Source organism: Eschrichtius robustus, chromosome 15, assembly GCF_028021215.1.
Source record: "Eschrichtius robustus isolate mEscRob2 chromosome 15, mEscRob2.pri, whole genome shotgun sequence".
Classification (NCBI taxonomy): domain Eukaryota; kingdom Metazoa; phylum Chordata; class Mammalia; order Artiodactyla; family Eschrichtiidae; genus Eschrichtius; species Eschrichtius robustus.
Genome location: NC_090838.1, coordinates 84,028,135 through 84,043,039, shown reverse-complemented (window position 1 = coordinate 84,043,039; position 14,905 = coordinate 84,028,135). Strand labels below are relative to the sequence as shown.

The 14,905-nt window shown below is 37.2% G+C and overlaps 1 protein-coding gene across 2 annotated transcripts in view; it reads left to right on the top strand.

The window, feature by feature from the left end:
• ZC3H6 (zinc finger CCCH-type containing 6) overlaps positions 1-14,905 on the top strand; it is a 53,346-nt gene that overhangs the window by 12,302 nt on the left and 26,139 nt on the right. For both annotated transcript variants that reach the window (XM_068564630.1, XM_068564629.1), the window contains exons 2-3: positions 6,641-6,821; positions 14,363-14,485. In XM_068564630.1, coding sequence (XP_068420731.1) covers positions 6,641-6,821; positions 14,363-14,485 — 304 coding nt within the window. The remainder of the gene's footprint in view (positions 1-6,640; positions 6,822-14,362; positions 14,486-14,905) is intronic.

The following is a 14,905-nucleotide window of genomic DNA, read 5'->3' as shown; positions in this document are numbered from 1 at the left end:
TTTTGATTTTTTTCTGCTTCTGTCACAAAAGCACAGGCATTGCTTTATGACGATGTCTGAGGAGGGATATGAAAGTGTCTGTTAGGCTCAAGGACACACAGTCAGCACTTTTTTTGTATGCGCATGTTGGGAACTTGGCAGAGTTTTAACAGTCTCCCCTTGTCCTACTCACATAAACAGCAAGTTAACATGTACGCTACGATCTTGTAGGAACTCTGATTAAAGGCCTTGGCTTAACTGAGTCCCTTTGTTTTCCTTCTGTTATAAAAATAAATTTTTGTACCATCTCATGAAATAACAGCTGTGCAGTAGCATATCTGACTCTGGAGACCAGGCATTGAAAGAAAAGTAAGACTGTCGATGACTGTTAAAAGGAGAAACTGGAAGGCACTTGAGAATGATGACCAAAGATTCCTCACTTGACCAGGAGGTCAGATGTTAAGGCTCCTGCTGAGCCCACATTTGATAGCCAAGTTGTCTTTTAGTTTGAGTATAGATTGGTCAACTTTCCTTATGGAATTATTCCATAAGAAGCAGGAAGTGTCAGCCATATTGTATATTTTTCTTGGCTTGCCAGGAAGAAGTCCAGGGCTATGCTGTTACCTACAACCACTTGGATCAATGACTTTAGTTTGTTGTACTTTTAGGGCTTTACAGTATTATTTATTCTTTCAGTCAATGTTAATAACACATTTTTGATATATTTTTCAAGTTATATGACCCCCTTAGTTGAAGATAGAGCCCTAAGGATTCTAGCTTTAAGGGAGTAACAGTTTTTTTGTTTGTTTGTTTTTCTCTAGGGAGATCAGTGTCCCTTCAGACACTCCCAGAGAAGCATGGTCTCCTGAAGGAGATAGGAAGGAAATATGTAAAGATGTCTAATTATTACATTGTTATAAATACTTTATATATGCAAGTTAGGTTTTGATGAAGTAAATATGAGAAAGCATGTTGTTGATTCAGGAAATAAAGATTAGAAGGGCCACATATAGTTTTAAAAACAAAAGAGCAATTACTTGTAACAAAAGTAACAAAGGAATTCTCAGTTTTCTCTGGGGTACAGATAACATACATAGAATTAAACAAAATTTGCAAAGGTTGTCATAGGACTATGAAGGCTATTAGGCTAATTAAAATATATAATTTTGCCCATATATTTGTACAAAATCCCATTCCTGAAGGAATTTGTATTTGGGTTGAGACTTTGACTAAGTTCTAAGACTGGCTTGGGGAGTAAAACAAACCAAGTGAAAATTGCCATGTCTGTAGATAGTCATAAAGCGATAAGCTGAGTTTCTGCAAACCAATACATTCCAGAGGGTGTAAGAATGTATTGGGTAAAGGATAAGGATAAAAGTGATTTGAAGGCTGGTAGGTATCCAGATTTTACCACTGGTAATTTGTAAAGACAAACTTTTTCTGAAACAAATGGTGATAAACCATCTAGGATGCAAATGTTCAAGGTCCGGTTTGGGATAAACATAAAAGCACAAAAACTCAAGTTAGGTAGCTCTTCCATGACCCCAATATGGCCAGCCAGTGTTTTCCTTGAGGGGAAATACCTAGTTTTGGAGGTATAAGGTAGGGAGTTAGGTTAAGGCTTAATCAAGAGGGTCATACATAAGCTATACAGATTGAGGGAAACAATCAGAGTAGGCATGGGCAAATCCTAGACCCAAGCAAGTTTTTTGTGACACCTGCTTACAGGTTCAGCGTGTAAGATTCAGAGAGTTTATTTCATACATAGACGACAAATTCAAGATCAGCATGGGGTCAGCTTCTCGTGTCCCTTGTCCTACAGGATAACACTGAAATCAAAGAGGGCAGAGGATCATAGGTAATGTGAGTGGTAGGGCACTCTTGTTGCTGAGGAACAGTTTCCATACTGCAGCTACGCAGTTTTTTTAGCCTGCAGCTGTATACTTAGGAGTGGGCAAGGTGGAAAATCTGAGTCCTCACCGGAAGCAGGGAAGGTGGATGAGAAATTGCCTTATAGCAGCCTCCCACGAAATAAGGAGGTGGGTGAGAAATAGCCTTGCAGCAGCACCTATCTTTCCATACTTTGGGGGGACCACAGGGCGTCTGCTAAGGTTTAGGTCAGCCTGTGGTTGAGCCTTGCCTGTGTAGCCTATGTGGAGACATGTAGGGCTGCCAGGGCGCTGGTACAGAGCAGTTCCCCTACATGATCATCCATGGTAAGGGAGAAATGACAGGATGAATTAGAACAAAGCATGAAAAGTGCTACAAGCAATAATTTTCAAGCATCTAGAAAATTTGTGTTCTCTTGGTTTTAGGATAAGCAGTCTACTTCTATAAACTTGTCAACTCTGAAAAATGCCTTTTTTGTAGTGATCGTATCAGCTTATCCCAGGAAGCCTGTGTTCATGAGTAATATCTTTGTAATATCATCCATCAGGAGCACTTGGATAGTCTTTTATTGAGGCTTTTGTGTTTCTTCCAGAAGACTCAGTTTCTGATCTGTAGCTTGTAATAGGAGCCTTTAGGCAAGCATAAAGAAAAAGCAGAACCTGTGGAGGTAAGACTGAATGGTTCAGGTTAATTTATTTTAATAGCCAACAATATCAAAATGGAGAAAAGTAAAATTCTCTATTGAGGCATATCAATTTGTAAGGATTTAGTGACTAGTTACCTCAGAATAAGAACAGTGAGGGCATTGCCCAGTTTCAGAGTCTTTAATTTATACTACAGTGTATTATGATTTTCTCTAGTTGTCTCCAGTCTGGATATTCAAATCTAGAGATGAAATCTTTTAAAATTTTATTTTGTTATTTTTTAAAATGACAGCTTTTTTGAGATAGAATTCGCCTTTTAAAGTATACAATTCACTGATTTTTAGGATGTTCCAGAGTTATGCAACTGCTACCACTATCTAATTTTAGAACACTTTCATCACTCCTAAAAAAAAACTCTGTACCTATTGACCATCATTCCCCATTCTTCCCTCTAGTCTAACTGTCTTTATGGATTTGCCTGAGAGAAATTCTTTTAAAAATAATTTTGTTTATTAACTGGACAGTTATGTACATGTCTGTGACATGAATATGACTCCTTCTAAAAAGGACATAATCATTCTATTATTTTCACATTAATAAAAAGTCACCCATATATGGTTGACTTCGGAACTTTTATTTTTTATTTATTAAATTTAAAAAAATTATCTTGGGTTTAGTAACCACAACAACTTTCATAATAGTGTTAATTCAAAATCTAGAGAATGCCAAGCACTCTTAATTACTTCTATGATCTCTTCTATTTTTGATTTTTCACAGAGCTGGATTAGTATCTGATACATTGGTAGGTGCTCAATCAAGAAAGCTTTATTTTATTTTGGTGACAGAGCTGGAATTAGAATCCAGGTTTCCTCCTACTAAGTCTCTTTCCATTATGCCACACATGCTTTCCATATGTGCCCAAAGGTGATTTTTTAAAGCGTTGGAAGCGGCTCATAGAAGTGTGGATCATTGTTCTTCATTTCCTTTTAATCTCCTTTTTTTTAAAAAAAAAAAAAAAAAATTAATTATTTATTTTATTTTTGGCTGTGTTGGGTCTTCGTTTCTGTGCGAGGGCTTTCTCCAGTTGCGGCGAGCGGGGGGCCGCTCTTCATCGCGGTGCGCGGGCCTCTCACTTTCACAGCCCCTCCCGTTGCGGAGCACAGGCTCCAGACGCGCAGGCTCAGTAATTGTGGCTCACGGGCCTAGTTGCTCCGCGGCATGTGGGATCTTCCTGGACCGGGGCACGAGCCCGTGTGCCCTGCATTGGCAGGCGGATTCCTAACCACTGCGCCACCAGGGAAGCCCCTACTCTCCTTTTTTTGTAACCAAACATAAATTTACAAATTTAAATGTGTTATTGTATGAATGTTGAAATGATAAAGAGGCTAAAGGAAAAGAAAGAAAAATTATAAAACTTTCAGTGTTTTATGTTTAATAACAAATATAAATTCCCGTATGTCACAGGTAAAGAATTTAAGTAAAGCAGAACACAATTATGTGCAGCATTTTCAGCTTGAGTACTTTATTTAAGTAGCTCTAGTCAAAAATGCTAATTATGAATTAGTGGTTTTAAGGTATGCTTTAAGGAGCTCAAGCTGGAGGAGAATGGTGGTAAAAGAAAGGATGAACACCTGTAGATTTTGTTGTTGTTTGCATTTAGATTTTACATATAGACAGAAAAATGCACAATTCTTAAATGAATTTTTAAGAATTGATGAATTTTTACACACGTGTATATGTAGTAATCACCATACCCATCTATAGAGAATATTTTAACATCCTAGGAGGCTTCTTAGTACTCCTTTTTTGTCAGCTATAACCCTCCAAGAGGTAATCGCTGTTGTAACTCACATCACCATAGATTAGTTTTGCCTGTTCTTGAAGTGCATATAAATGGAGTCAGACAATAGTCTCTTGTGTCTGGCTTCTTTTGCTTATGTCTATAACATTCATCGTATTGTGTGTAGCAGTACAGCAGTTAATTTTGTTTTGGCTTTATAGTATTCCATTATATAAATAAAACGCTATTTATCCATTCACCGGTTCATGGAGATTTGGGTTGTTTACAGTTTTTTACCATCATGACTAAAGCTGTTAAAAAGCTTTCTTATACTTGTCCTTGGGTGAATATATGCACTCATTCTTCTTGGGCCATAGGTATTATAGTGTTATGAAAGCTCAAAACTTTTTAAATTACAACAGCCAGTATGCTGAACCTGCCTCACATGAAATTTTCAAGTCCACCTAAATCGACATAGACCTCTGATTTTATGATGGAAACTGGAGAAAAACAACATTGACTTCACAGTCAGTACAGGGTGATATTATGTGCCTGTTCTATAATGGCAAGGGTTATGGGTACTTTACATTCAGTCATTCAGTAAAAAGCAGGGCACCGTGCTAGGGGTTAGAGATACAGCTATGAAAGACACAGTCACATACCCCGCTTTCACCAACCAAAAAGCAAGTCATTCAAACATAACGTGTAGAGTGCAGAGATAAAGAAATGAGAATTAGTGCTTAGGATGGAGCAGCTCGCCTAATCCTGAGTAGTCAGTGGAGGCATCTTGCAGGAAGGGACATCCAAACCGGGTCCTAAAGATTGAATTGGACTTAGCCAGGTGAAGGAGGTGAGAGGGTGGATGTTGAGAGGAGCAAGGCAATGAGAGTTTTTAAGGCAATGTTTAAGGCTTGGGGACTTGAGGAATTGAAATTAGCTGGTTAATCAGGGACTCAATTATAAAGGGCCTTTTGGAGTCAAGGAGTTTTGACATCATCCTCAGGTCAGAAGGGAATCACTGATACTGTCTTTTTTATTACGGAAAACTTCAAACACATATTGATAGATTGGCAGAACGAATCCTCATATACACATCCCACAGTTGTCAGCAATTACCAACTCATGGCCAATCTTGTTGAGACCACTTCCTTCATCCTCAGTGGACTGTTTGAAGCAAATTTGAGACATCACATCATTATTGAAGATTTTTAGCAGGAGAGTGCTACATGATCAGTTTTGCATTTTAGAAATCACACATTTCTAGTAATTTAAAAATATCTTTAAAATGCACACACCATAGTTTGTGTGCTTCTCATTTGCTTCCAGGCACAAAAGACATTTATCTTCCTGTATCACCATGTAATATTTGTAGTTGTTTGCATTTTTTCAAACTGTATGGAAACAGGTTAAAATGTTAAAATTATTTTATGTATTTATCTTCCCATGTAGATCAGTTGGTTAATTTGCATTTTAAAATACTGTTAGTGAACATTTGGGCTTCTATAACTATAAAAATGTCATAATTAATATAAAGATTTGTAGATGTTTGGTTTTACTATGAATATTTTTTACAGATTCAAGTTGAGGAATTTATTATTCTGCTTTTGTGGTTCAGGTTTCAGTAGGTAGATTACTTATCTACCTATTGAAATTTGTCTTCTTATTGAAGTTTACTCTTATGGTGAGAATTAATATATTACATTGCTTTTATTTTAAAGCTGTTTATAGCTGTCTACGGGCCACTAAGTTAAATTCCTTCCTGTAGTTAGAATGTTTGCTTCCTAAAGTGTTTTAATTTCTTCCTTCCTCCCTTTCTTCCTCCCTCCCTCTTTCCCTCTTTTTCTTCCTTCCTTCCTTCCTTCCTTCCTTCCTTCCTTCCTTCCTTCCTTCCTTCCTTCCTTCCTTCCTTTCTCTCTCTCTCTCTCTCTTTCTTTCTTTCTTTCTTTCTTTCTTTCTTTCTTTCTTTATGATAGCTTAGTATTATAGATGGTAACTATTGCAGTATTACCTTGGGATAGTATTGCATTCATGCATTCATTCGTTTATTGAGTGAGAGTCAATGCTCTTACTCTAAATCAGAGGTTGGCAAACTATGGCTGCTGAAATTGCTTCTTACATTCTTGAAGGCTGTTTTAAAAAAAGAGAGATCTTGCAACAGAAACCATGTGTGGCCTGCAAATTTAAAATGTTTACTATCTAGCCCTTTATAGAAAATTGGCCAACCCCTGATCTAAATGAGTATAACTTAAATTCTTGGCTCATGCTTTTTTTTTCTTTTGGAACTGTTTCTATAAGATTCTCTTTAGAATTGACATTTGAAAATTAAAATTTTCATTGTCTTTTACAGAGAAGATGGTGAATTAGAAGATGGTGAAATAGATGATGCAGGATTTGAAGAAACTCAAGAACAGGAAGCAAAAGAGGATGAAAAGCAGAAAAATGAGAAAGCCTACAGAAAATCAAGGAAAAAACACAAGAAAGAAAAAGAGAAGAAAAAGTCCAAAAGGAGAAAACGTGAGAAACATAAGGTTAGTTAGAATCTATTTTTTATTCTTTTGGTAAATTTTTATGAAATATAAAACACTGAAAATTATAAAGTATAAATCATTGCCTATTTTCTTATAAAATATATGGATTAGATCTTTTTATGTGCTTAAGGAATTTTCTGAACATAAAGATTATATGAAATATTTTAAAGATTTAAAAAATATTCATGAGAGCCTTACTGTATATAGCACAGGGAACTCTACTCGGTTCTACTCGGTCTGTGGTGACCTAAGTGAGAAGGAAATCCAAAAAAGAGGGGACATATGTATACTTATGGCTGATTCACTTTGCTGTATAGCAGAAACTAACACAACAGTGTAAAGCAGCTCTACTCCAATGAAAAAATTAAGTAATCAAAGTAACTTTTAATGCAAATTAGAATAAATCTTTTAAATTGATGGAAGATTGTATGCAAGAATACTGAAAGCTTAAGGAAAGAAAGTTTCATTCTCTACAGATGTAGATTAACAGTACTGGCATTGTCCATCCATTCATTTATTTATTCATTTGTAAGTATTATTGCGTGCTTGCTGTGGAAATCTCTGTGCTATATGCTGGGGGTTATAGCAATGAATGAAATGGTCTCTGCTGTTATAGAGATTACATTGAAAAGGGAAGGAGAGAGGCAGTAAACAATTGAAAAACAAATGCTATCAAGAGAACAGTTGGGTGCTGGATACAGAATAATGTGGATTGCGGTTGAGAAGAAGGGAAACCTATACTGACAGAGAACTCAGAGAAAAGTTGGCAGCAGTGGTGGGGTAGTTTTTGAAACTCCCTGAATTTCCCCCATAAAAACAGAGCAATTAGGATAGCAAAACCAAAAATTCATTGGCAACATCTACCAAACAAATGAAGTAACAAGTTATCTTCACAGACCTCAAAAATAACAGTGGATAAGGCCAAACCACAGACAGCAGCAAGACCAGAGCAGGATCAGCAATTGTGTGAAATGAAGCAGAGGAGAGGTAAAAGGAACTTCCAGAAAACAAATTACCAACAGGTGCTCATCTCAATGAAGGAGTCCCCAGTGAACATGGAAAGCCTGTCGGCCAAACCGTGAGAAACAGCAATGGAAACTGAGAGGGGGCTTTACTAGCTCCCAATTCCCACATGAATATAAGGTGACCACGTAAAATTGAATGGTGCTACAGTGGTCTGTGCCCGATGAATACTCATCAACTAAATCTCTTCTAGGACAGAGTCCCACCCTGAGGAGATAACTGCTAGGAGTAGAATCTAAGTTGAGAGGACAAGAATACTAGGGCCAAGGAAAGAAAATGGGGAAGGGAGCAGGGGTGGCATGTCTCCGAAGATACACAGCCATGTTTTTTAATACTTCATGTGCTAACAACAGAAGAAATAACCCTAGAGAGTGAAGCCAGGAAAGTTTTCCTGGCTCATTCCTCCTTTGACACATGAGCAACAAGATTGGACCATGATCACATTCCATATAAGTTATTATTATTAAAAAAAAGAGGAAAATGGGGAGAATAATATTCTTCCAGAAAGGAAAGAATGCTCACAAAACATGAAAAACTTAACCTAACATTTCAAAATGGTTTTTAAAAACTAAGAAAATAATACAGACTATGATCAAACAGCATCAGCAGAACTTAACCTAACAGAAAACAGAAAAACTTAACCTAACATTTCAAAATGATTTTTAAAAATTAAGAAAATAATACAGACTATGATCAAACAGCATCAGCAGAACTGGGGGAAAAGGGAATCCTTTGGTCATTTAGGCAAAAAGACCAAGTCACTTATTAAGAAAGGAAAGTCAGATTTATAGAAAAATATTTGATATCAACATTTTATGCCAGAAGATAATGGAGTAACATATTTGAATAAAATGCAAGCCAAGCATTTTATATCCAGCTAAATACCGAACTTCAAATATAAAGTCCTCAGAAAAACTGTATATAATAGAAGTCAGGAAATATTATCTTAAGACTTCTCATAGAATCTCCTAGAGCACACGTTCAGATAACCAAAATGACTGGGTGAAAAAGTGAGAGTGATCTTCATATACTACGTATTAGTCTGTAAAGCTAAGACTAAATGATGGACACGGGGGGCAGTATATTATGTATCGAAACATTACAGCTGTAAAAAATGTCAGGGAAAGCAGAAGAATATATGGTAAGCAGGATAACCTTACTGGTAGTTTTTTAGTTATTAACTGAGAATTTTTAAATATACTTCAAATTATTATCCTGGGAATGAAAGAGAGGAAGTAGAAGAAGAGGTTACTGCCTAATTTCAATATTGGTCCTACTAGTAAACAAATAGTATGCAAAGAAGGGATAGGGACTAAGGTTATTGGAAAAAGACAACTTGAAAGAAATAACTGAAACAAAAATATAGTCTTTCTAATACCAAAAGATATACCTCCCAACAATGCAAAATCCAACTCTAAGCTATGTAAAAGAGAAAGATTTAAAAAGTGTGTAAAACCATTGTAAAGCAATTATACTCCAATAAAGATGTTAAAAAAATAAAAAATAAAAAAATGAAAAGTGGGTAAAGCTGTACCAGGCAGATGCAAAGAAAGAGAAGGCAGAAATCACAGTGTTGATATATGAAAAAGTCAAATTTAGGTTAAAAAGGCATTGAAAGAAAGAAGGGCATTTTATAATGTTAAGGTTATAATTCACAGTGACGATTTGTTATTAATATTTAATATCCCCTTAAACATCAGTTTTCAAGAAATAGACAGGAATACAGTAATAATAACAGGAGATACATCAGTATATCTCTCTTAACCCAAAGAGATTAATCAAATGGATGAAAAGGTGGTAAGGATATTAAAGAAATATTATAAATATATAGTAAGCTCTGAATCCTGAGAATATATCTTCCTCTCAAGTATACTTGGAATATTCATAAAAACAGGCCATGTCATAGGCAACAAAGAAAACTCCAATTAATTTGATAGAGTAGAAATAGTACAAAGAGCAATCTCAAACCACAATGCAATAAAACTAGACATTAATAACAAAGTTGAAAAACAAAAACACCTTTGAATGCAGACTAAACCTGCCGAATTTCATGAAAATAATAATAGAATTTGACATATGGAAGATAGCTAAAAAGTTATCAGAAGAAAAATTATTATAGTATTAAAATCTAGAAAACAGCAAAGTAAGACAGAAACAAAAAGGAAGGGCTTAATAAAGTTATAAGCAGAATTTAACAAATTAGAATGAAAAGTCAGTAGTTTTTTTTTTTTTTTTTTTTTTTGGCCATGCCGCACGGCACGCAGGATCTTAGTTCTCCCATCAGGGATCGAACCTGTGCCCCCTGCAGCACGGGTTGGCCAAACTAATTAAGAAAAAAAGGGAAGCGCAAAAACACAGTTAGATATTTTGAGGCTAAGAACTTTTAAAACCATCAAGTCCTGGTTCCTTTTTAACAGTTCTTCCTTTAATTCATCTATCTTCCCTCATAGGTAGGTACTTTGAACATTTTGCTTGAAAATCTTAACTAGATCACCTAGTTCATTAGACACATTTTCTACTTTCCATATTGCTGAAGGTAACAGTGTTGCTAGATTTCTGCCACTACATAACAAGGATCTCCCTTTTTCCAGTTTTAATAAGATATCTCTCACTTTCCTTTAAGTTGCCCCAAAGTCCAAAATTTTACTAACAGTCATTCAGGGTGATCTAGGCTTTCACTAGCGCCCTCTTAAAATCATTCCAGTTTCTATCCACTGCCTGGTTCCAAAACCAGTTCTACCTTTTAGATATTTGTACTGGCAGCACCGCATTTCCAGATACCAAAATCTGTATTAGTTAACTATTGCTGCGCAACATATTACCCCAAACTTAGAAGCTTAAAACAACAAAAGTTTGTCTCCTAGTTTCTGTGGGTCAGGAATGTGGTCACGGCTTAACTTGGTATTCTGGCTCAGCGCTTCCTGCGAGGTTGCAGTCATCTCCTGACTAAGGCAGGATCCTCTTCCAAGTTCGGTCATGTGGCTCTTGGCAGGCCTCCGTTCCTCACCATGTGGACCCCTTTACACACCACTTCTTCGACCTCGTGCTTTGGCTGGCTTCCTCCAAAGCAAGAGAGCAAGAGAGAGCACCCAGGATGAAAGCTACAGTCTTTTTTTTTTTTTTTTTTTTTTACAGTCTTTTTTATAACCTAATCACTTCTGACAAATTCTGTTTGCTAGAAGCAAGCTTCTAAGTCTAGTCCACACTCAAAGGGAGAGGAATTAATCTCCACCTCTTGAGGGTAGGAGTAATAATGAATTTGTGGACAATTATTATTAGAGAAATGCCATTTAATTGATTTTATATTTTGCATTTTCACTTAATAGTACTGATAAACATTTTGTTATTTCTATAAAATCTTCTAAAATGCCATTTTAATTGATTGCTCTGTATTGTATTATACTTTAGTATCGTTCTCTTACTATTGGACATGGAGATTTTTTGTGATAAATCTTGAAGGACAGGTAGGCATTAGCTCGTTGACCAAAGAGACACAGAGAATACAAAAGCAAAAAGGTGTGAAAAGGCTGGCATGGTTTGGGGAAGTCACTGAAGTCCCTAAATTCTTTCTGTTATTGTTTGAATATCTAAAGGGGTCACTAAATGTCTATCCTGTTAATTAGTTCTTGACTATGTCTTTTGCCCTCTTTACTCACCACGTTGTGGTGTCATGTTTGTTAAGAGTTCTATAGAAAGGATAATCACTGAGACTTGAACTTTATTTTTAAAGCCGTGACTATTTTTTTTTTTTTGGCTGTGTTGGGTCTTCGTTTCTGTGCGAGGGCTTTCTCTAGTTGCGGCGAGCGGGGGCCACTCTTCATCGCGGTGCGCGGGCCTCTCACTATCGCGGCCTCTCTTGCTGCGGAGCACAGGCTCCAGACGCGCAGGCTCAGTAGTGTGGCTCACGGGCCTAGTTGCTCTGTGGCATGTGGGATCTTCCCAGACCAGGGCTCGAACCCGTGTCCCCTGCAGATTCTCAACCAGTGCGCCACCAGGGAAGCCCTATTTATTTTTAAAACATTTATTTATTTGGCTGGACCGGGTCTTAGTTGTGGCATGCATGATCTTCGTTGCAGCATGCGGGATCTTTAGTTGGGGCACATGGACTTCTTAGTTGGGGCATGCGGACTTCTTAGTTGTGGCATGAGGACTCTTAGTTGCGCCATGAGGACTCTTAGTTGCGCCATGAGGGATCTAGTTCCCCAACCAGGGATCGAACCAGGGCCCCCTGCATTGGGAGCATGGAGTCTTACCCACTGGACCACCAGGGAAGTCCCTAGACTTGAACTTTAGTACTTACCAACCAAGTGTATTGAAAGAAATGCACCAGTGTATTATAGGTAAAATAACAAAATTAAAGGAACACTTTCAAACACTAAACAGATACCAAACAGTAACCAAAAAAAAGAAACTCAAAAATTCTGAAATAAAAAAAGTATACTATCCTTTTCACTTAAAAATTTAAAAATTTAATAATTTTTAATTACTCTCTACTACTTCCAGCTATTTTTAATGTAGTCCAATTATTAATTTTGGGTTAATAATTACTCTACTTCTTATTACTGTAGGTGAGCCACATACATATTTTTTTATAATAGCCTTCCTAATGACTTATTGTTTTTTTGGGGGGGGGTTATTTATTTATTTATTTATTTATTTATGGCTGTGTTGGGTCTTCGTTTCTGTGCGAGGGCTTTCTCTAGTTGTGGCGAGCGGGGGCCACTCTTCATCGCGGTGCGCGGGCCTCTCACCATTGCGGCCTCTCTTGTTGCGGAGCACAGGCTCCAGACGCGCAGGCTCAGCAATTGTGGCTCACGGGCCTAGTTGCTCCGTGGCATGTGGGATCTTCCCAGACCAGGGCTCGAACCCGTGTCCCCTGCATTGGCAGGCAGATTCTCAACCACTGCGCCACCAGGGAAGCACCCTAATGACTTCTTAAAGTCTGTGTTCTAGACTCATTTTTTGGGGCTAGCCTGAAGAATCTTCTCCCTTAAACAGAATCTTCTCTTCTCTGATGGCTCTTCCTGAAGCAGTGCCTTTGTTTGAACTTCTTCTTAAGCAAGCCTTACCCCTTTAGTGTTCTTCAAGTGAAAGGTTTTCTTTTGAGCCAGAGCTGACTTCTGCTAGTAACAGAGCAAACTTGGCTTTTAAATGGACAATATTTATTTCAAGTCCTAACCAAAAAGATTAGGTAGTTAAGCTTGAAACATTTCATAGCATAATTATAAAAAGATCTTCATATCACCTATCAAATCAACAAAAGCAGAATTAACATCACCCCAAAACTAAACCCCAGAACATTTAAGAACAAGGTGGAGGAAAACAGTTTGTCTTCTTAAACCAGCATTTAAGAATGGAGTAGAAGAAAACAGATCCTTCTACTGTAAAAGTATCAAGAGGTCAATTTAGTTCAGCACATTTTTACTGAGTTTGTTCTAGTCTTAGATGCCAGGAATGCAGGGATGATAAAATACAGAGCCAGTGTCTTTGTTGATAAGAACTTCAAAAAATTTTTTTAAAGAGGGTGCTCAACCTGGGAAGGTAATTATTTTGGCTAGATGGAGGATATTTGGTGATTTTTTTTTTTTTTGAAATTGCATTCATACTTGAAAAAGCTTATTCTTGATATTTGTCAATCACTGTCAATTACTTGTGGTTTGTATTTCATCTTTGTTCAATTTTGTGGGTTGGATTTATGTTATATTTACAATTTGGAATGTTTTGGTATCTTTTAGATTTAGGGTACTTATGCAATAGATTAAGAACTCTAATGCTGTTTTAGGTAAAAAATAAATTAATTCATACTCTGTTCATGTTCTAGGACTCTTTTTGGTGATGAGGAACCAATTTTATTTCCTTTAAGGTTAACTTAGGGGCTTCCCTGGTGGTGCAGTGGTTAAGAATCCGCTTGCCAATGCAGGGGACACGGGTTCGAGCCCTGGTCCGGGAAGATCCCACATGCCACGGAGCAGCTAAGCCCGTGCGCCACAACTACTGAGCCTGCGCTCTAGAGCCCGCGTGCCACAACTACTGAAGCCCGCGTGCCTAGAGCCCATGCTCCACAACAAGAGAAGCCACCGCAGTGAGAAGCCGTGCACTGCAACGAAGAATAGCCCCCGCTCGCAGCAACTAAAAGCCCGCGCACAGCAGCGAAGACCCAACGCAGCCAAAAATTTAAAAAAATTTAAAAAATAAAGATTAACTTAAAGTTAAGATCACTTTAGAGCCTAGAGGTGCAGTATTTTCTATTTGAAGTCCTTGGGCCAAAGGGATGATGGGGAAAATGCTGCCATTAAAATCCCCAAGAAAAGAGGAAAATGTACTATTCCTCAGAAAATTTCAGAGAAGTTGGGGTGGAGGTGGTCTCTAGAGCAAGAATTTTCCGGTTAATACTTCAGAACCTACTAGGATAATATAATCTGTTGGTTGGCACCTCTGGCTGAAACAAGCTTATCTAGTTACCAGTTAAATTTTCTTCCTTTTGTAAATGTAACATTTTTGGTTTTTCCTTCTTTTAGCATAATTCTCCATCCAGTGATGATAGTTCAGACTACAGCCTTGATTCAGAGGTCGAACATACAGAAAGTTCCCACAGAAAAAGAAGTGGTTTCTACAGGGATTATGACATTCCATTTCCTCAGGTATTGCCTTTATTTTTATTGTCATAAAATATACATAACATAAAACTTACCATTTTAACTATTTCTTTTTCTCTCTCTCTTTTTTTTTTAAATTGGAGTATAATTGACCTACAACACTGTGTTAGTTCCAGGTGCACAACATAGGATTCAGTATTTCTATACATAAAAAATGATCACCACAATAAGATTGGTTACCATCTGTTGCCATACAAAGATATTACATTATTATTAACTGTTTTCCCTATGCTGTACATTTCATCCCTGTGACTCCTTTATTTTGCAACTGGAAGTTTGTACCTCTTAATCTCCCTCACGTATTTCATCCCCATTCCCCTCTGGTAACCACTTGTTTGTTCTATCTGTGAATCTGTTCCTGTTTTGTTATGTTTGCTCATTTGTTTTGGTTTTTAGATTCCGCGT